This window comes from Hylobates moloch, unplaced genomic scaffold, assembly GCF_009828535.3.
Source record: "Hylobates moloch isolate HMO894 unplaced genomic scaffold, HMol_V3 SCAFFOLD_16, whole genome shotgun sequence".
Classification (NCBI taxonomy): Eukaryota; Metazoa; Chordata; class Mammalia; order Primates; family Hylobatidae; genus Hylobates; species Hylobates moloch.
In genome coordinates this window covers 50247897-50269767 of record NW_026652291.1, presented here as the reverse complement: position 1 = coordinate 50269767, position 21871 = coordinate 50247897, and the positions used below count along the sequence as shown (strand labels likewise).

General features: G+C 42.5%; 2 protein-coding genes across 6 annotated transcripts in view; both read left to right on the top strand.

Moving 5' to 3' along the window:
* The window catches only part of LOC116484636 (putative charged multivesicular body protein 4B-like protein CHMP4BP1), a 30430-nt gene extending 9714 nt beyond the window's left edge, over positions 1 to 20716 (top strand). Inside the window, exons 2-3 of the mRNA XM_032179529.2 lie at positions 19341 to 19405; positions 19867 to 20716. Coding sequence (XP_032035420.1) covers positions 20053 to 20568 — 516 coding nt within the window. The 5' untranslated portion in view covers positions 19341 to 19405; positions 19867 to 20052 and the 3' untranslated portion in view covers positions 20569 to 20716. The remainder of the gene's footprint in view (positions 1 to 19340; positions 19406 to 19866) is intronic.
* Positions 1 to 21871, top strand: part of FBXO34 (F-box protein 34) — a 90892-nt gene that overhangs the window by 16688 nt on the left and 52333 nt on the right. The window lies entirely within an intron of this gene.

Below are 21871 nucleotides of genomic sequence, written 5' to 3'. Positions count from 1 at the left end.
TGGTCTTTACAATTTGGCATGTTTTTGCAGTGGCTGGTACCGGTTGTTCCTTTCCATGTTTAGTGCTTCCTTCAGGAGCTCTTTTAGGGCAGGCCTGGTGGTGACAAAATCACTCAGCGTTTGCTTGTCTGTAAAGTATTTTATTTCTCCTTCACTTATGAAGCTTAGTTTGGCGGGATAGCAAATTCTGGGTTGAAAATTCTTTTCTTTAAGAATGTTGAATATCGGCCCCCACTCTCTTCTGGCTTGTAGAGTTTCTGCTGAGAGATCAGCTGTTAGTCTGATGGGCTTCCCTTTGTGGGTAACCCGACCTTTCTCTCTGGCTGCCCTTAACATTTTTTCCTTCATTTCAACTTTGGTGAATCTGACAATTATGTGTCTTGGAGTTGCCCTTCTCGAGGAGTATCTTTGTGGCGTTCTCTGTATTTCCTGAATCTGAATGCTGGCCTGCCTTGCTAGATTGGGGAAGTTCTCCTGGATAATATCTTGCAGAGTGTTTTCCAACTTGGTTCCATTCTCCCCATCATTTTCAGGTACACCAATCAGACGTAGGTTTGGTCTTTTCACATAGTCCCAAATTTCTTGGAGGCTTTGTTCATTTCTTTTTATTCTTTTTTCTCTAAACTTCCCTTCTCTCTTCATTTCATTCATTTCATCTTCCATCAGCGATACCCTTTCTTCCAGTTGATCGCATCTGCTACTGAGGCTTCTGCAATCTTCGCGTAGTTCTCGAAACTTGGCTTTCAGCTCCATCAGCTCCTTTAAGCCCTTCTCTCCATTGGTTATTCTAGTTATCCATTCTTCTAATATTTTTTCAAAGTTTTTAACTTCTTTGCTATTGTTTTGAATTTCCTCTCGTAGCTCAGAGTAGTTTGATCGTCTGAAGCCTTCTTCTCTCAACTCATCAAAGTCATCCTCCATCCAGCTTTGTTCCGTTGCTGGTGAGGAACTGCGTTCCTTTGGAGGAGGAGAGGTGCTCTGTTTTTTAGAGTTTCCAGTTTTTCTGCTCTGTTTTTTCCCCATCTTTGTGGTTTTATCTACTTTTTGTCTTTGATGATGGTGATGTACAGATGAGTTTTTGGTGTGGATGTCCTTTCTGTTTGTTAGTTTTCCTTCTACCAGACAGGACCCTCAGCTGCAGGTCTGTTGGAGTTTACTAGAGGTCCACTCCAGACCCTGTTTGGCTGGGTGTCAGCAGCGGTGGCTGCAGAACAGCGGATTTTCGTGAGACCACCAATTCAGCTGTCTGATAGTTCGTCTGAAAGTTTTGTCTCAGAGGAGTACCCGGTTGAATGAGGTGTCAGTCTGTCCCTACTGGGGGGGTGCCTCCCAGTTAGGCTGCTCAGGGGTGAGGGACCCACTTTAGGAGGCAGTCTGTCCGTTCTCAGATCTCCAGCTGCATGCTGGGAGAACCACTACTCTCTTCAAAGCTGTCAGTCAGACAGGGACCTTTAAGTCTGTGGAGGTTCTTGCTGAGTTTTTGTTTGTCTGTGCCCTGCCCCCAGAGGTGGAGCCTACAGAGGCAGGCAGGCCTCCTTGAGCTGTGGTGGGCTCCACCCAGTTCGAGCTTCCTGGCTGCTTTGTTTACCTAAGCAAGCCTGGGCAATGGCGGGCGCCCCTCCCCCAGCCTCGCTGCCGCCTTGCAGCTTGATCTCAGACTGCTGTGCTAGCAATCAGCGAGACTCCGTGGGCACAGGACCCTCCGAGCCAGGTGCGGGACACAATCTCCTAGTGTGCCGTTTTCCAGGCCCGTTGGAAAAGCGCAGTATTGGGGTGGGACTGACCCGATATTCCAGGTGCCGTCTGTTTCCCCTTTCTTTGACTAGGAAAGGGAACTCCCTGACCCCTTGCGCTTCCCGAGTGAGGCAATGCCTCACCCTGCTTGGGCTCGCGCACAGTGCGCTTCACCGACTGTCCTGCACCCACTGTTAGGCACTCCCTAGTGAGATGAAACCGGTACCTCAAGCAGAAATGCAGAAATCACCCGTCTTCTGTGTCGCTGGGGCTGGGAGCTGGAGACTGGAGCTGTTCCTATTCGGCCATCTTGGCTCCACCCCTTTTCTGCTTCTTGATAAGGAAGGCACCCTTGATCCTGTCATGGACTCATTTAGCACACATCAGACCACGATAGGGCCTGCTGACATGTTTTTTCATTGTAGACAACCTTATAAGAACTTTAAATCTCACGGCACAAACCCCTCAAAGTCTGTCTGGGCACATGCCACATGCCAATTTTGTGTCTTTCCCAACCTTCTTGGTTGGTAAACAGTTCTATTGCCAGGGGCTGGGGACACCCTATTTCTGTTGAAGGCTGTATTGTAGGAAAGCTGATGATTGTATGTCATACACTGGACCATTCTGAGTGACTGTAGACAATGTCCCCGGAGAAAAAAGCAGTTGCTGTGTTTTCTACTCTGCTTGTTAACTTAGACACTTTTTAGCAGATTCATTTGTAGTAGTTGGTGTTCATTTGCTTTATGACAATTAAAAAGATTAATTTTGTTTGTAGAGTAGTTTATTTGAAACTGTAGAATCATTCTTGGAACTACAGAATAGGGAATTATTGATTAGCTGGAGTTTCTGAAGATGAAATTTGAGTTTCATAAGGTAGTCTCAAAGGACACTTTTGCTTTATTGTCCAGAAACCAGGAGAGGCAAACTTGTTTCCAAAGTAGGGCAAGAGGTTTTATTTCAAGTTCAGTCATCAGGATTATTCTCTGGAGGTTGTCAGTACTTTTTTTACAAACCCCCGTCACTTTAACCCTAGGGAATAGATTTCTCTTGTTCAGGCTGTCTTCTTTCTTGGATGAAGAGCTCTACCATCATCACTATATTTTAGCTCATTTGTGGAACAAAGGACTATCGAAATGTTTCCTGAAAATAAGTCCAGAGAGGGCCTTAGAGCTTTATGCTTTATTGAATCGTCTTTCATTTGACATTTTCTTTGCTGTGTTTTACTTAACATAGGCTATGATTAGATTGATAAAAAGCTAAAAAAATACACCAACATTTTTAACTTGTGGAATTTCACAGCCTATTTATTACAAGCTATTTTATATGCCAGGTATTATGTTAAGCATATTAGTTATATTTCCATCACTTTTTCTTTTAGCATAATTTTACAGATATTTATATTCTTTGGCAAATAGCAGTCTTTAAGAATTTATTCTTTTTTTTTTTGAGACAGTCTCACTCTGTTGCCCAGGCTGGAGTGCAGTGGTGCGATCTCGGCTCACTGCAACCTCCACCCCCTGGGTTCAAGCGATTCTCCTGCCTCAGCCTCCTGAGTAGCTGGGATTACAGGAGCCAGCCACCATGCCCGACTAACGTATTTTTAGTAGAGATGGGTTTTCGCCATGTTGGTTAGGCTGTTCTTGAACTCCTAACCTCGTGATCCGCCTGCCTTGGCCTCCCAAAGTGCTGGGATTACAGGCACGTGGGCCACCATGCCCAGCCAATAATTTATTCTTTTTATTTAACACTTTGTGTTTTCCCCCCTTTTAGGTAAATATAATAAAATTGGTTATTAAAGTCCAAAAAAATATTAACTTTACTAGAGAGTTCACATTTTTGATTTGTTAGCTGGTAGGAAGTTATAACTTTTCCTAAAATTAAAATGTGACTTTATATTCTAAGTGTGTGTGTGTGTGTATGTGTATGTATTTTTAGAGATAGGGTCTCATTCTTTTGCTCAGACTGGAGTGCAGTGGCACGGTCATAGCTTACTGCAGCCTCAGACTCTTGGGCTCGAGCAATCCTCTTGCCTCAGCCTCTGGAGTAGCTAGGACTTACAAGCGTGCACCACCATGCCTAGTGTTAATTGCATATATTTTTAAGACTGTAGGGTATAAAATTTTTTTTCACTTAAAAATTACAGTATATGGGTTGGGTGTGGTGGCTAACGCTTGCAGTCCCAGCACTTTGGGAGGCTGACGTGGGTGGATCACGTGAGTTCAGGAGTTCGAGACCAGCCTGACCAAAATGGTGAAACCCTGTCTCTACTAAAAATACAAAATTAGCCGGGCGTGGTGGTGCATGTCTGTAATCCCAGCTACTCGGGAGGCTGAGGCAGGAGAATCTCTTGAACTCAGAGGTGGAGGTTGCAGTGAGCCGAGGTTGCGCCATTGTACTCCAGTCTGGGCAACAAGAGTGAACCTCTGTCTCCAAAAAAAAAAAAAAAAAGCGAATGATTTATTTTCTTCCTTTTTATTTGATTCAGGGACCTAGCCTCTGGATTTTGAGTGTTTGTGGTTACCTAAAATGTTGTTATTATTATTATTATTTTTTTTTGAGACAGGATCTCTGTCACCCAAGCTAGAGTGTAGTGGTACATTCTCAGCTCACTGCGCCTCAACCACCCAGGCTCAAGCAATCTTTCTATCTCATCCTCCCGAGTAGCTGGTACTACAGGCATGCGCCACCACGTCCAGCTAATTTTTGTATCTTTTGTAGAGATAAGAGTTTCACGCCGTTGCCCAGGCTGGTCTTGAACTCCTGGACTCAAGTGATCCACTCTCCTCAGCCTCCCAAAATGCTGTGAGAGTACAGGCTTGAGCACCATATCTGGCCTCACCTTGGTTCTTACTGCAGTTGTCTTGTTTTATTTTGTGAATCTTTACTATGTTTATCCTGCTTTTAATTGTCCTATTTTAAAATGCAGAGAACATTCTCTCTGGCCAGGTGAGGTTAAAAAAAAAAAATGCAAAGATGAGGAGTTGTAAAGCTTCTTTGAAGAATTGTTCTGGCCGGGCGCAGTGACTCACGCCTGTAATACCAGCACTTTGGGAAGCCGAGGTGGGCGGATCACGTGAGTTCAGGAGTTTGAGACCAGCCTGACCAACATGGAGAAACCCCGTCTCTACTAAAAATACAAAATTAGCCGGGTGTGGTGGCGCATTCCTGGAATCCCAGCTACTTGGGCTGATTCAGAAGAATGGCTTGAACCCAGGAGGCAGAGGTTGCGGTGAGCCGAGGTCGTGCAATTGCACTCCAGCCTGGGCAACAAGAGCGAAACTCTGTCTCAGAAAAAAAAAAAAATTGTTCTTTCTCCTGGGAGTCGAGGAACAGCAGGTTACCTAAGGTGGGGTGAAGGGAGGTTTCCAGGTTGGAAACAGAGCAGGTCAAAACTCCCATGCTGATCAGTAGTGGGATCGTGCCTGTGAATAACCACTGCCGTCTAGCATTGGCAACATAGACCCTATCTCTTTAAAAAAAAAAAAAAAATTCCTTTATGAACATTTCATGGGATTTCCTCCATCCCCTTTTAAGGGGCATAACAAGAAGGAGAACATGCCTCTTTAAAAGGTATTTTAGCAATTAAAATCTCCCTGCCAGCTCATTTGTTGGTCTGCTTAAATATTCAAGTTTTATTTCATTAAAGGTCTTTTCAGGTGTTTCAAAGTGTTCCTTTAACCGAACACTTGTTGAACTGAACACTTGTTCATGTTTCTCATGTTTAATGGCTGTGATTTAAATACATGTTGGTGTTACTGAAGTCATAATCCAGTGAGAATTCCTGTTAAAAGTGTTAAGATTTTGGACTCTTGCATAAGTCCCTTAAGGAGTGGCCTGGCAGTTACTAATCTTTGTTTCCCATAGAATCAGGAATACCCTCTGTCTTTAGATGTTCAGTCAAAATTGGTTAGAATTGAATTTGAGTAACCCCCGTGCTTGTATGTATACTGCTTATTTAGTATTCATGGAGAATGCTGTATGAAAATTTGATTAGTTCTTTTTTTCCTTCCAAATTGATAACTTGGAAGAGACAATTAATCTCTACTTCTTTCCCTTCCCAATTTGTAAAAAATGAGTGTAACTTCCCATCTTTCTACTTTTAAAGGATGTTAGACTTCTTGGTTTATTAAAGTAAGAGTGATATTCTTGAAGATTCAATGTGAATTCAATTTAATGTTCTTGGCAGACACAAACTTAGTTTTTTTCCCTTTTAGAAGAAAACCATATCAAGCCTTCATTAATGAACCTCGGTGTAACTTTTGGCTTTCTTCAAGACATTTGTCATTTGCGTTGTACGGCTGTGGCGTAGATATCTTCAAATAATGCTTAATTTTAATTTTATTTCCTTGTGCGTTTGTTTTTAAACTCCTGCTCAATTTACTTACCAAATATTAATAGTGTGCCTACTTTCAGTCTTCTATATTTGAATGTCCCTTTAGTCTATGTTGCTGAAATTCTACATTATAGAATAATGCAGATAACTGTATTGGAAAGTGTAGTCTTTGCCCTCAGGAGCATTTACTCTGATAGGGTTAATGACTGTAAGCCCCTAACGAAATTTCCACACTAGTTACTAAGAATTTTTAAAGGATAAGTGATTTTGTTTGTAACCCTCCAACCCTGTTCAAAACAATTTGATGTTTGTACTACAGGTTCAGTATCTCTTATCTTACATGCTTGGGACCAGAAGTGGTTTGGATTTTGGATTTTTTTTTGGAATTTGGAATATTCACATATACATAATGAGATATCTTGGAGATGGGACCCACGTTGAAACACAGAATTCATAATGTTTCATTTACTTTTTTTTTTTTTTTTTTTTTTTTGAGACAGAGTCTCGCTTTTTTGCCCAGGCTGGAGTGCAGTGGCTTGATCTCGGCTCACTGCAACCTCCACCTCCCACGTTCAAGTGATTCTCGTGCCTCGGCCTCCCGAGTATCTGGGATTACAGGTGTGCCATCACACCTGGCTAGTTTTTGTATTTTAGTAGAGATGGGGTTTCACCTTGTTGGCCAGGCTGGTCTTGAACTCCTGACCTCAGGTGATCCACCCGCCTCAGCCTCCCAAAGTGCTGAGATTACAGGCATGAGCCACTGTACCCGGTATCATTTACATCTTATACACATAGCCTGAAGGTAGTTTTATACAATATTTTAAATAATTTTGTTCAGGAAACAAAGTTTGTGTACATTGAAGTGTTAGCAAAGGTGTCACAATCTTAGTCACTCATATGCACAGTCTGTAGTTATTTGGCATCACCATCACACTCAACTGAATTTATATGATACTGATAAGCAATCATTTTCTTATACTTATTCACACATAAGTATAAGAAAAAAGTAAAAAATAACAGTAAAAAGTATGACATACCATTAATATAGTGGAATAATAATGTGTTCAGGGTAACTAAGCACAATAGCATCACCAGAATATCTGTATCTGCTGTTAAGCAACAACATCAACAAATAAAGTTAGGCTTTCAGTCCCCACCTGTGATGTTATTTTTTGATGAAAAGGTTTCTGGACTTTTTGTTTGTTTGTTTGTTTTATTAAAGCTGGAAGAAACATCAGAATCAATTGAGGGACCAGGAAATGGCGCCTCTAGGGAAGAGAAGGCATTCTGCTAGATGGCTTTTAAAAATGTTTCCGCCAGAGTCACTTGTCTCATTAACAACAGTTTTTGTCTTAGAAGTCTCTCTTTGATTTTATAAACCATCATGATTTTGTTATGAATGCATGCTGCTCTGGTTCTCTAATAAGCCCAACATGCATTTGCATCATGTCAGCAATAAGCACTTTTTTTTGCTGTGTTAACAATGTCATCTTCATTGTTGTGTGCCTGTGTTTTGACTGTGACCTGTCACATGAGGTTGGGTGTGGAATTTTCCACTTGTGTCATCATGTTGGAGCTCACAAAGTTTTGGCTTTTGGACCATTTTGGATTTCGGATTTTTGGATTAGGGATTCTCAACCTGTACTATCAGCCAGGAGGTATAAATGATGTCTCCTTTGTGGGTTTAAATATAATTTATTGCTTAAGAAGTTGCTTGTAATTGGTATGGATCAATAATTTATGCTTCATGACCTCTACCTTATGATGTGGTTAGTCATCTTTTGGCATTGCTGTGAGAAATAAGGTTTTCCAAAAGGAAAATCCAATTTTTTTTGGATATTCCTAAAGTAAAGCAATTTTTTTATTTTGTGCATTTAAATTATAATCATTACATAGAAATAAGTACATAAAAATGGAATATAATCATAGCTTGGAAAAAATAGTCCAAGACTTGGGCTACTGCAAAATTAAATGGTTTAATTAAGAGTAGATTTTGAGTAACTCTTGTTGTGTTGTTTATGCCATGAAAAAGGCAATAGTTTATATTCACATATTTTAAAATAGTGTTGAAAAGAAAACCATGTATGGCCTGTTTGATACATTTCTCAGAAATCCTCATTTTATTTCAATCTGATTCATAGACTTTCAAATGATCCTACTTGTAACTGTTTAGAAACTGTACTCCTCTAGCAAGAAAGAACCTTTTGTAATGATTTTTTTTAATTAATTTTTTTTTGCACACAAAACAATAAACATTTTCTAAAAATACATACAAACAAAAAGATGCGTATCAAACATATTAGGAAGGTTGCACATGGGAAGACGGGGAATAGAAATGGGGAGTGGGAATTAAAGAAAATGAATGAGGGAGGGACTTTGTATGGATCAATGATAATAACTCAATCCTCTATTTGACAAAGAAGAAGGAGAAGGAAGAGGAAGAAAAAGAAAGTGGGATAAAGGATCAGAAAGGGAGGAAAATAGAAAAAATTAGAGTATGACTCCAGGGTAGACCTGTTTTGTTGTTGCTGGGTTGGTTGGTTGGTTTGTCTGTTGTATTTTTCATATGTTTCGCCATGTTGGCCAGGCTGGTCTCGAACTCCTAGCCTGAAGTGATCAACCCGCCTCGGCCTCCCAGAGCGCCGGGACTACAGGCGTGAGCCACCACGTCCAGCCCTCACATTGCTTCTGGCCTCCGTGGTAGACCTCCCAGACGGGGCAGTCGGGCAGAGGCGCTCCCCACATCCCAGACGGGGCAGCCGGGCAGAGGCGCTTCCTCACTTCCCAGACGGGATGGCCGGGCAGAGGCGCTCCTCACTTCTCAGACGATGGGTGGCCGGGCAGAAGCGCTCCTCACTTCCCAGACGATGGGTGGCCGGGCAGAGACGCTCCTCACTTCCCAGACGATGGGTGGCCGGGCAGAGGCGCTCCTCACTTCCCAGACGATGGGTGGCTGGGCAGAGGTGCTCCTCACTTCCCAGAGGGGGCGGTTGGGCAGAGGCGCTCCTCACTTCCCAGATGGGGCAGCCGGGCAGAGGCGCTCCTCACTTCCCAGACGATGGGTGGCCGGGCAGAGGTGCTTCTCACTTCCCAGACGAGGCGGCCGGGCAGAGATGCTCCCCACCTCCCAGACGGGGCGGTGGCCGGGCAGGGGCTGCAATCCCAGCACCGTGGGAGGCCAAGGCAGGCGGCTGGGAGGCGGAGGCTGCAGCGAGCCAAGACCACGCCACCGCAGTCCAGCCCTGGCAACACCGAGTGAGCGAGACTCCGTCTGCAGTCCCAGCACCTCGGGAGGCCGAGGCGGGCAGAGCACTCGGGGTCAGGAGCTGCAGACCAGCCTGGCCAACATGGCGAAACCGCGCCTCCAGCCAAAGGAGAAAAAGCAGGCAGCGGTGGTGGCGCGCGCCGGCAATCCCAGGCAGCCCGCAGGCTGGGCCAGGACAATCACGGGAGCCGGAGGCAGGGGGTCGGCAGTGAGCCGACTAGATTCCAGCCTGGGCCACAGAGGGAAAAGAAAGAAAGAAAGAGAGAAAGAGAGGAGAGGAGGAGGGGAGGAAGGAGAGGAAGGGAGGATGGATTTCTTCAGTTAATCAGAGAAAAGGCTTGTTGGACGATTTGATTTAGCTAGCTGCTTTGTTTGTTTTACCCCAAGAGCAAATGATGAGAAATTAAAAAAAGATACAGGGCCGGGCATGGTGGCTCACGCCTGTAATACCAGCACTTTGGGAGGCCGAGGCAGGCGGATCACTTGAGGTCAGGAGTTCGAGACTAGCTTGGCCAACGTGGTGAAACCCCATCTCTACTAAAAATACAAAAATTAGCCAGGCGTGGTGGCGCATGCCTGTAATCCCAGCTACTCGAGAGGCTGAGGCAGGAGAATCGCTTGAACCTGGGAGGTGGAGGTTGCAGTGAACTGAGATCAAGCCACTGCACTCCATCCAGCCTGGGTGACAGAGCGAGACTCTGTCTCAAAAAAAACAAAACAAAAAAAGGGTATGTAATATATATTTCAAGCAGCAAAATGACCCCAAAACTTCTCTTTTTGGTTAAAATGTTTTCTTGCCCTTTTCTCTCAAAAGATTTAGAGTTCTTAGCCTTCTCTTTTTTCCCCCCTTTCCATCATTTTTAAATTTTGCTATTTTTGTATCTAGTAGTTCTTAGGTAATTAGTTTAGTGTAGAAGTATTTCAAAACCAAAATCTAATATAAACGTTCAAATCATTGAAATCTGCATATACCAAAATTTCAAAAAAGTTTGTATATTTTAGTAGGATGGAAGAACATTTACTTTTTGAATAATATGTTCACATGGTTCAAACACAAAACGCACAAAAAATGAGAAGTTTTCTTCCTTCCCCTGTCTCTTGGGCACACTTTACCCCTCTCTGGAAGCAACCAATGTTACCAGTTTCTTATCTATTCTTCCGGTATACGATTCTTTCTATGTATGTACATATGACAGAAAGAAAGAGGTCTTGCTCTGTGCCCCAGGCTGGAGTCCAGTGGCATGATCACAGCTCAGTGCAGCCACAACATCCTGGGCTCAAGAAATCCTCCCACCTCAGCCTCCCAAGTAGTTGGGAATACAGGCATGTGCCACTATGTCTGGCTAGTTTTTTTTTTTTGTAGAGACAGAGTCTCACTTTGTTGCCCAGGTTAGTCTCGAACTCCTGGACTCAAGGATTATTCTGCCTTGGCCTCCCAAAGTGCTGGGATTACAGGAGTGAGTCCCCAAGCCCAGCCACTGTCTACCTTTTTAAAAAAAACAAGTATGGTAGCATACTCTGTATACTATTAGCTTGCTTTTTTCACCTAACAGTAGTTTTAAAATTCTTTACATATTAGTATATGAAGAGTGTATTTGTGATAGAAAACTTAAAATAACAGTGACTTAAACAACAACAAAGTTTTTCTCTTAAAAGTTCGGGTAGGTGATTTAGGGCTCATCTGGAACTCATGGTGTGCTGTTTTTCTCTTACTCTCCTTTTTTTAAATTGAGGCATAATTTGGCTGGGCACGGTGGCCCACACCTGTAATCCCAGCACTTTGGGAGGCCGAGGCGGGCGGATCACTTGAAGTCAGGAGTTTGAGACCAGCCTGGCCAACATGGTGAAACCCCGTCTCTACTAAAAAATGCAAAATTAGCCTGGCGTGGTGGCAGGTGCCTTAATCCCAGCTACTTGGAGGCAGAGGCAGGAGAATCGTTTGAACCCGGGAGGCGGAGGTTGCAGTGAGCCGAGATCGAGCCATTGCACTCAAGCCTGGAAGCAAGAGTGAGACTTCTCTCTCAAAAAAAAAAAAAAAAATAAAAAATTAAAAAAAAAAATAAATAAAATAAATAAATAAATTGAGGCATAATGGATACAGTAACATGCACAGATATTAAGTGCATGGTTCAGTGAGGTCATTATCCCCCACCATCACTTTTCTGATTGGCCTTTTTCTATACTAATACTGCTCTATGTATGCTGCCTGTGTCCTCATTGACTTAGCAAGATCTCCAGCTATTGCAGCCCATTCCAAGCAGCAGAGTGCATGAAAGGGCAGAGGTTCTATGTTACCCTTTTAAAGGAAGGTTTCTAGAAGCTGTCACTCCATAGCAGTTTGAATTATGTTTCATTAGTTAGAACTTAGTGTCATAGCCACATCTGAATACAAAGGAGGTTGAGAAATGCAGTCTTTATTATCTTTTTTTCCCCGTTATAAACAATGCTGCAGTGAATAACCTTATTCAGATTTATTTTTATTTATTTATTTTGAGACAGAGTCTCTGTTGCCCAGGCTGGAGTGCAGTGGCGCTATCTCAGCTCACTGCAACTTCCACCTCCCGAGTTCAGGTGATTCTCCTGCCTCAGCCTCCTGAGTAGCTGGGATTACAAGCACCTGCCACCACGCCCGGCTAGTTTTCTTTTTTTTTTTGTATTTTTAGTAGAGACGGGGTTTCACCATGTTGGCCATGCTGGTCTTGAACTCCTGACCTTAAGTGATCCTTCTGCCTTGGCCTCCCAGAGTGCTATGATTTTAGGCATGAGCCATCGTGCCTGGCCTCAGATGGTGTTTTGTGGGATAAATTTTTAGAAGGGGAACTACTGGATCAAAGAGTATTTGCAGTTGGACAATACACTTATTTTCTCATATCCTTGCTGACACAGTTTTTGTATTTGCTAATTTCATAGGTAAAAAAATGACAGAGGGTAGCTCTAATTTGCCTGATAGGACATGTAGGTAGAGAAAATAATTCTACGCTTACATACTGATGATACCTAGAAAGCATGGATTACACAGCTAGTTAATGTAACGCTAGTTGGGCGGCATGTTTTCATTTTATTTAGGCCAATTGTAACAGAAGACTGATGGTTAAAGGTAGATGAGAAACCCTTCTACTCATAAACATGTCACCGTGAACTGACACGAAAACAGGGGAATAATGTATTTTTTAGGAGTTTTTAAGTTAAAAAGTAGATTAGGGCTGGGCCTCCTCACTTCAGGAGGTGAAGTGGGGAGGATTGCTTGAGGCCAAGAATTGGAGACCAGCCTGGACAACATAGCAAGACCTACCTCTAATAAAAACCACAACAAATTAGACAGGTGTAGTGACATGCACCTGTAATCCCAGTGCTTTGGGAGGCCAAGGCAGGAGAATTGCTTGAGCCCAGAAGTTTGAGACCACCCTAGGCAACATAGGGAGACGCTGTCTTTAGGAAAAAAATTAGCTGGGCATAGTGGAGTGCACCTGTAGTCCCAGCTATGTGGGGGTGGCTGAGATGGGAGGATCGCTTGAGCCCAGGAGTTCAAGGTTACAGTGGGCTGTCATTGCACCACCGCTCTCCAGCCTGCGTGACAAAGTAAGACCTCATTTCTTTAAAAAAGAAAAAAAAATATTCATGTATAAGGTTAACTTAGCATTAATTTTCTTTGGTCCTGTTTTCTATCACATACATTTCTTAACATTCAGAAACATATTTTTAACTGATAAAGTACCCTTTAACCTAATGGGGAAAAAGAAAGTAATATATATTTTTTGGTTCTTTTTATATAATATTTTTTGTTGTGTTTTCTTTTTATTTTCTGATTGCTAAATGGGTTCAGATACATTACATGATATGTATTCTGCTTAAACTGTAATTTTTTAAATAGAATGTTAAGTGTCCTTAGTTATATTTTTAACTATGAGCTTTTGGTTGGGACTTAAGGAAAAACTTCATAGTAATTTTCTATGCCACTGGGTAGTGTTATAAGCTGTATTTACATTTTTTTTTTTTTTTTTTCGAGACAGGGTCTTGCTCTGTCATTCAGGCTGGAGTGTGGTGGTGCCAACACAGCTCACTGCAGCCTCTACCTCCTAGGCTCAAGTGATCCTCACACCTCAGCCTCCAGAGTATCTGGGACTACAGGCGTGTACCACATGCCTGGCTAATTTTTGTGTTTTTCTCAGTAGAGACATGGTTTCGCCATGTTGCACAGGCTGGTCCTAACTGTTAGACCCAAGACCCTTCTGCCTCCCAAAGTTCTGGCGTTACAGGCGTGAGCCACTGTGCTTGGCCTGTACTTACTTGTAAAGTAGGAAATGGGAGCATTAGAAGAAAGGATATATATGCATGTTTTCCCCATACCACCTGATGAAGTCTTAGGTAGCAGAGACCTCTTACTTAGCTACCATAGGTACTGTGGCATAGTAGATTAGACTGCCAATAGCAATGTTTTGGCTCCTCTGGGTGAGAGGGAGGGGTAGATGTTAGTACTTTTAAAATGTCAGTTCTTTAGGTAAAGAAACTTTTCTCTTTTTTTTTTTTTTTTTTTTTTTGAAACAGAGTCTCACTCTCTGTCACCAAGGCTGAAGTGCAGTGGCACAATCTCACCTTACCGCAGCCTCCATCTCCCAGGTTCAAGCAATTCTCCTCCCTCAGCCTCCCTAGTAGCTGGGATTACAGGTGTGTGCCACCACACCAGGCTGATTTTTGTATTGGTAGTAGAGACCGGGTTTCACCATGTTGGCCAGGCTGGTCTCTAACTCCTGACCTCAGGTGATCCTGACCTCGCCTTGGCCTCCCAAAGTGCTGGGATTACAGATGTGAGCCATCCTGCTCCTGGCCTTGTTTTTGTTTTTTTTTTTTTTGAGACAGGGTCTCACTCTGCCACCCAGGCTGTGGTGCATTGGCACAATCTCGGCTCACTGCAGGCTCTGCTCCCGGGTTCAGATGATTCTTACGCCTCAGCCACTCGAGTAGCTGGAATTACAGGTGTGTGCCACCACACCCAGCTAATTTTTGTGTTTTTAGTAGAAGATGGGGTTAACCCTTGCCATGTTGGCCAGGCTGGTCTTGAACTTTGACCTCAAGGGATCTTCCCACCTTGGCCTCCCAAAGCACTGGGATTACAGGCGTGAGCCACTGTGCCTGGCACTAGGTAAAGAAACTATAAGGGCCCAATATCTATAATCTGAAGATAGAGACTTTGAGATACTTTGAGTACAGTATCCAGTATCGTCTCACTTATCTAGAGATAAGATTTCTGCAAATCTCTGCTTTTTTTTTTTTTTTTTTAAATCAGTGAAGGCTTAATAAGCCAAGGAGTAGGAAAAAAGTATTGCTTAGTAAATGGGCATTGTGTTCAACCTCAGGCTCTTTGCTAAGGTTCCTATGACAGAATAGAAAGTATTGCTTGTCGTGTTCTTCTCTGTATCCTTAGCACGAAAAGTGGGACCTAGCACATGGGTATTGTTCGGTAAACATTTGTTGAATGAATGAATTTTTATGAAGTGAGGTTTTTTTTTTCTTCCCTAGCACAGATTTGTGTGTGTGTGTGTGGAGAGAGGGATATAGAAACTTAACAGCAATAGCTGACATTTTTGCTTATTTGTTAGGTCTTGGTGGTGATGTTAATCGGGTACACATATGCTTTCCTTAGGATTTGCATTTGCTGTTCCCTGTGTCTAGAACGCTATTCCTTAGATAAATCTTCATTCCTTACTTCCTTAAAATGTTTTCTCATCTATCACCTTCTTAAGTCTGTACTGATCACCCTACTTAAAATTATAACTGCCCCTCTTTGCTTGCACTTCTAAGCTTCCTTACCCTAGTCTGTTTAGCAGTTACCTCCTTGAAACATGCTCTGTAGAATTTACTCATTATGACTATTGTCTCTCTTACTACCAGAATGTTAGTTCCTTGAGGGCTTTGTCTGTTTGTTCACTGTATTCCAGGTGCCTAATAGATGCTCAAAAAATTATTATTATTATTTTTTGAGACAGGATCTGGCTCTGTCTCCCAGGCTGGAGTGCAGTGGTGTGAACACTGCAGTCTTGACCTCCCAAGTTCAAGTGATCCTCTGACCTCAACCTCCCAAGTAGCTGGGAGTACATATGCACACCACAGGGTTTTGCCACATTGCCCAGGCCGGTCTTGAACTCCTGGGCTCAAGTGATCCACCTGCCTTGGCCTCCCAGAGTGTTGGAATTATAGACATGAGCCACCGTGCCTGGCCTCAAAAAACATTTGCTATATGTGTGAAGAGAGGAAAGGGTACAATGTAAGAAAGTTAGCTATAAAATAGTTTACATTTTAAATACTTATATTTGAAAGTATTATTTCCATTATTTAAAAAGTAATTTTAAAATTTTGCTTTTGGAGACCACTGCGTTCCATAATTACACGGGGGCAAACACAGCTGTGCTAAGTTTAAGAACTGTATATTCTGTTGGTGGAAAAGGACTGAGTATTGCTTTGCCCAATACATCACCTGCCTCAGTCTTCTAGTGGTTTTGTGGTGAAGTTGCTTTCAGTAGTGGTTTAGTTAATGCTTTTTGACTTACATCCCGATAAATCAGTTGAAAATAAATGCATTGCCGGGCGCGGTGGCTCACGCTTGTAATCCCAGCACTTTGGGAGGCCGAGGCGGGCGGATCACGAGGTCAGGAGATCGAGACCACGGTGAAACCCCGTCTCTACTAAAAAATACAAAAAAAAAAAAAAAAAAAAATTAGCCGGGCGTGGTGGCGGGCGCCTGTAGTCCCAGCTACTCGGAGAGGCTGAGGCAGGAGAATGGCGTGAACCCGGGAGGCGGAGCTTGCAGTGAGCCGAGATTGTGCCACTGCACTCCAGCCTGGGCGACAGAGCAAGACTCCGTCTCAAAAAAAAAAAAAAAAAAAAAGAAAAGAAATGCATTTAATATATTTAACCTGCCAAATATCATAGCTTAGCCTAGCCTACCTTAAACATTCTTACAATATGAACATTAGTCAACAGTTGGATAAAATCATCTAACACAGAGCCTACCTTGTAATAAAGTGCTGAATATCTCATTTACTTTATTGAATACTCAAAGTGGAAAAGCCGATCAAAATTTGAAGTGCAGATTCTACTGAATGTGTATCACTTCTGCACCATTGTAAAGTCAAAAAGTCATAAGTTGAACCATCCTAAATTGGGAACCTTCTGTAATGGAAAAAACCTCTAGGTTTGAATGTGTTCCATAGTGTCCAGATGGAACATCCCTTTCCTGCTGGAGGTAGCTTTCTGCACAGTGAGGTGTGACAATGTTAATAGTTAGCTTTATTTATTTCTTAACGTGGACTAGGCCTTATGCTAAGCATTTTATGTATATTATCTATTCTATATAATAGCTCTTTGAGGTAAATATTCTTTTCTTTTTTTTTTTTTTTTTGAGACAGAGTCTCTCCTCTGTTGCCCAGGCTGGAGTGGAGTGGTGTGATCTTGACTCAGTGCATCTTCTACCTTCTGGGCTCAAGCGATTCTCCAGCCTCAGCCTCCCGAGTAGCTGGGATTACAGGCATGTGCCACCATGCCCAGCTAGTTTTTTGTATTTTTAGTAGAGATGGGGTTTTGCCATGTTGGCCAGGCTGGTCTTGAATTCCTGGCCTCAAGTGATCTGCCTGCCTCGGCCTCCCAAAGTGCTGAGATTATAGGCGTGAGCCACTGCGCCCGGCTGAGGTAAATATTCTTGGCCATTTTTTCTTGCAGAAAATTGATTCTTCATTAAACACCTTGTCTAGCTATTAAGTGTTGAAGCTGGAATTCAAATCCAGCCAGTCTTACAGAGGAACTTCACTACACAAAACACTTTCTTGTTATAGTAAAGAATACTTTGAAGTAAAAAAGAAATCAGGAACAGCTTAGTGGAACACTAATGTCACAAAGAGACCATTATCTTTTATTTGCGTTAGCTTCCCATGATTTACTAGATTGAATGAGACTGCTGTGACTGAAGCAGTAATGTTAAAGTTAACCAATGCTCTCAGTCACAGTGGCTTGCACCTGTAATCCCAGCTACTTGTGAGGCTGAGGTGGGAGGATCTTTTAACGCCAGTAGTTCAAGACCAGCCTTAGCAAGTCCCCCCCTTTTTTTTTTTAAAGTTAACCAATGCTAATTTAAATAAAGTAAGTATATTTTAAAGAAAGCCAGAGTTGGCTCTTAATTATCTCTTCTACTACTTAGACTTAGTTCAGGAAGAGTTTAGCTTCTTTTTGGGACAGAATTTTTATGTTCTCCCTTTATCCCTAAAAATTATATTCAGCACGAAGGCAAAAGTTGTAACTGTATAGCTGGACAGGAAGTATAATTTAGTGAAGGAGTAGAGGGGTAGATAGTGGGTAGGTTTTGCTGTTCTTGTTTTTTTTTTTTTTTTCTTTTTTTTTGAGACAGTCTCGCTCTGTCGCCCAGGTTGGAGTACAGTGGCTCGATCTTGGCTCACTGCAACCTCCGCCTCCCAGGTTCAAGCAATTATCCTGCCTCAGCCTCCTGAGTAGCTGGAATTACAGGTGCCTGCCACCACACCCGGCTAATTTTTTTTGTATTTTTAGTAGAGATGGGGTTTCACCATATATTGCCCAGGCTGATCTTGAACTCCTGACCTTGTGATCCACCTGCCTTCGGCTCCCAAAGTGCTGGGAATACAGGCATTAGCCACTGCACCCGGCCACTGTTCTTGATTTTTAAAAGAAAAACTTCCCCATAATTTATACAAAATTATAGTAATGGAAACAGTCTTCCCCTGCCTACCATAGAAAGCAATTTTTAATTTAAAATTTTGACTAGAATATTCTGATTCTTTAATGTGAATTACTTTTGAACCTTAGCCATTTGTCTTCTAAAAAAATATATTTTATTCCCCAACATGCAGATATTTGTTCTGTTCTAAGGAGCTTCAGACTGTACCTGATTATCTCCAGTACATAAATCAGTTTTAATTTGTTTTAAAACAGTAGTTTAGGGGAGTAAATTAGAATCTACAATTGTAGGAAGACCCACCCGAATCTTACTATGTAAATGTACTTTCCCCTTGACCGGGGTCATTTTGGCTGCTCTTTACAGTACACGTGGCTGGCAGAGAAGGGAAGATGGAGCCGCCATTTTGAACCTGATTGGCACAACTGCCAGCATATATGTCTGCAGCTCTATTTTATAGGCTGCTGTTTGTTAGGAAAATGATTTGGGGCTGCGTTTCATTAAAAGGGAAACCTTACCGAGGACTCCCATACCCTATCTGCCCAAGTAATTTCTTTTTAACTCCTATGTCAGTATTAACATAGAATAGTTCAAATGTTGCAGTCAGATTGCTAGGGTTCACATCCTGGTTCTGCCATTTACTATTTGGTGCCCTAAGTTAACACCTTACTAGCCTCTCAGTGCCCCAGTTTTCTCATCTGTAATATTTAGACAATAATATTACCCACCTATTAGGGTTGTTAGGAAGATTTAGTTTAAAATACATATTAAATGCCTAGCATATGTAAGTGCACAGAGCATGTTAACTTTCCTCTCTTTACCAGAAAAAACGATTATGTGATTTAGATATGGTAGTGATAGCCTCTATTGGAAATTTTATAGGATTAGGTAATTTTAGATTGTTTTTCTTTTTAGAACCTCAAAGAACACTTGGTATCATTATATGAAATGCTAAAATGTATATCTATGTGTATGTGCAAATATTTTCATAAAAGTCTTTGAAAAACCCTCTACTTCTTCCCAAGAAAGGATCTCGCTAAAGATTATTTGATAAAAAAAGAAATCTTGGAGCACAGCCAAAAAACCGGGAATGAAAATATACTGTTTTCACGCCCAGAAACTGTGTATGTATAATCAGAATTGTACGTCTTAGGATGTTAGAGAAGCTTTCTTTGTTCCATACAAAACAAACACTGACAGTCCACTTCTTGGACTTGAGAAATGTTGAAAGTTTCTTTACAAATGGATGTCTAGGGCAGGACTGGCAGGAGGAAATAATTCTTTTCCCAAAACACTTTTTTTGCTTCCAGTAAGTGGAGGAACATTGTTGAAACTTCCCTCACCACGCCCTCTGCTGATTATTTGTGAAACTCAGGTGAGTTAAATGTGTAGCACAAGCTTGTCCAACCTGCAGCTTGTGGCTTTGAATACGGCCCAACACAAATTTGTAAACTTTCTTAAAACACTGTGAGATTTTTTTTTTTTTGCGATTTTTTTTAAGCTCATCAAATATCGTTAGTGTATTTTATGTGTGGCCCAAGACAGTTCTTCTTTTAGTGTGGCCCAGGGAAGCCAAAAGATTGGACACCCCTGGTGTAGTGGTTCCTCCCGCTTCTCCCATACTTGACCCTTACTTAAACTAGGATTATTTCTCTTTTTTTACCCTCCTGGATGAGTGGAGGAAGTCCTTGAAATCTATTTTATTGCTACTGTTATTACTACTTTTTAAAATGGAAACATACACAGAAGTAGAGTCAGTGAGCCCTTATGTTTGTACCAGTTTTATCCCACCCCTACATTTGACCTACTTGTTCTTGTCCTCATCTTTAAAAAAAGCGAATTTGGCAGGACGGAGGCGGAGGAGGGCGGGCGCCGGAGCCCAGCCCGAGCCCAGCGGGAGCCCAGCCGGAGCGGGCATTGAAGGCTGGCGCGGCGAGCGCTGTTCGGGGCTGGAGAGGGTAGGCCGGCAAGGGCGGCCCGACCCTCCAGGAGGCCATCCAGCGGCTGCGGGACACGGAGGAGATGTTAAGCGAGAAACAGGAGTTCCTGGAGAAGAAAATCGAGCAGAAGCACGGCACCAAAAACAAGCGCGCGGCCCTCCAGGCACTGAAGCGTAAGAAGAGGTATGAGAAGCAGCTGGCGCAGATCGACGGCACATTATCAACCATCGAGTTCCAGCGGCAGGCCCTGGAGAATGCCAACACCAACACCGAGGTGCTCAAGAACATGGGCTCTGCCGCCAAGGCCAAGAAGGCGGCCCGCGACAACGTGGACATCGATAAAGTTGATGAGTTAATGCAGGACATTGCTGACCAGCAAGAACTTGCGGAGGAGATTTCAACAGCAATTTCGAAACCTGTAGGGTTTGGAGAAAAGTCTGACGAGGATGAGCTCATGGCGGAATTAGAAGAACTAGAACAGGAGGAACTAGACAAGAATTTGCTGGAAATCAGTGGCCCCGAAACAGTCCCTCTACTAAGTGTTCCCTCTATAGCCCTACCATCAAAACCTGGCAAGAAGAGGAAGACGACGACATGAAGGATTTGGAGAACTGGGCTGGGTCCAGCGCGGGCAGGATGGATGTGGTGCAGGCAGGTTCCATCGCTCTCGACTCTCACTCCAAAGCAGTAGGGCCGCATTGCTCACTCTCTGCATAGCATGGTCTGCACCTGGTGAGACGGGCGGGGGCGGGTGAAGGGGGTTGGGGAGGGCTGTGGGTGAGAAGTGCCTGCTGTTTATAATGTTGAATTTCTGTAAAATAAACTGTGTTTGCAAATCCAAAAAAAGCAAATTCTAGATATGTCATATTGGCCCTAATTACATTGGTATGTGTCTTTTAAAAAGATATTTCCCCCCCATAACCACAGTGCCATTATCCCCACCTAACAAAACTAACAGATTGATCTGTTGCCTTAGATTGATCTGAGTCTTAGTATCCTCAGATTCCTTTTTGTTATCTAAAATATTAAAATAAATATTGAAAATATTAAAATACATTCAAGTTTGTGGTTATCACTTTTAAATGACCCATTTTTCTTCATTTACTTACAAATATGTTGTAAACGTTTGACTTCCTAACTTGCTATGGAAATTTTCAAACAAAAGTAGGTGGAATCCATATAAGAAACCCTCATGTACTTATCACCCAGCTTCAACAGTTATCAACCGCTCTACTCATGTAGGAGGGGAAATTATCAAATCATGCCCAAGTTTGTTTGAACTCTTCCCCTCCAACTTCCCCCTCCTGAATTATTCTCAGGCGAATTCCAGAGTGGATATTATTTCATTGGCAGTCTAGTCTGTATCTTTGAAAGAGGGCAAGGATTCTTTAAAATTAGTGTGTATGTGTGTATATATTTATATATGGATAAGGATTCTTTAATATGAGTTACACATACATATATAACTCATATATATATAACTTATGTTAAGGAATCCTTGTCTTTTAAAGATACAGACTATATCTGTATATGTATATATCCACAATACCATTATCACCCCTTCATTCTTTAATATCTTCAAGTATCTAGTATTCAAATTTCCATTTGTCTCAGATGTCATAGTTTTTTAGTAATGGTTTGAATCAGGATCCATATAAAGTCTCTACCTTGCAGTTGGTTGGTAATGACCTTTAAGTCTAACCCTTTAGTCTATAGTCCATTTTTAGGCTTTAGTCTATAGTCCATTTTACTACCTCTCTTTGGTAATGTTTTTTGTTCAAGAAACCACGTTGTGGCTGGGCGCGGTGGCTCATGCCTGTAATCCCAGCACTTTGGGAGGCCGAGGCGGGTGGATCATGAGGTCAGGAGTTCAAGACCAGCCTGGCCAATATGGTGAAACC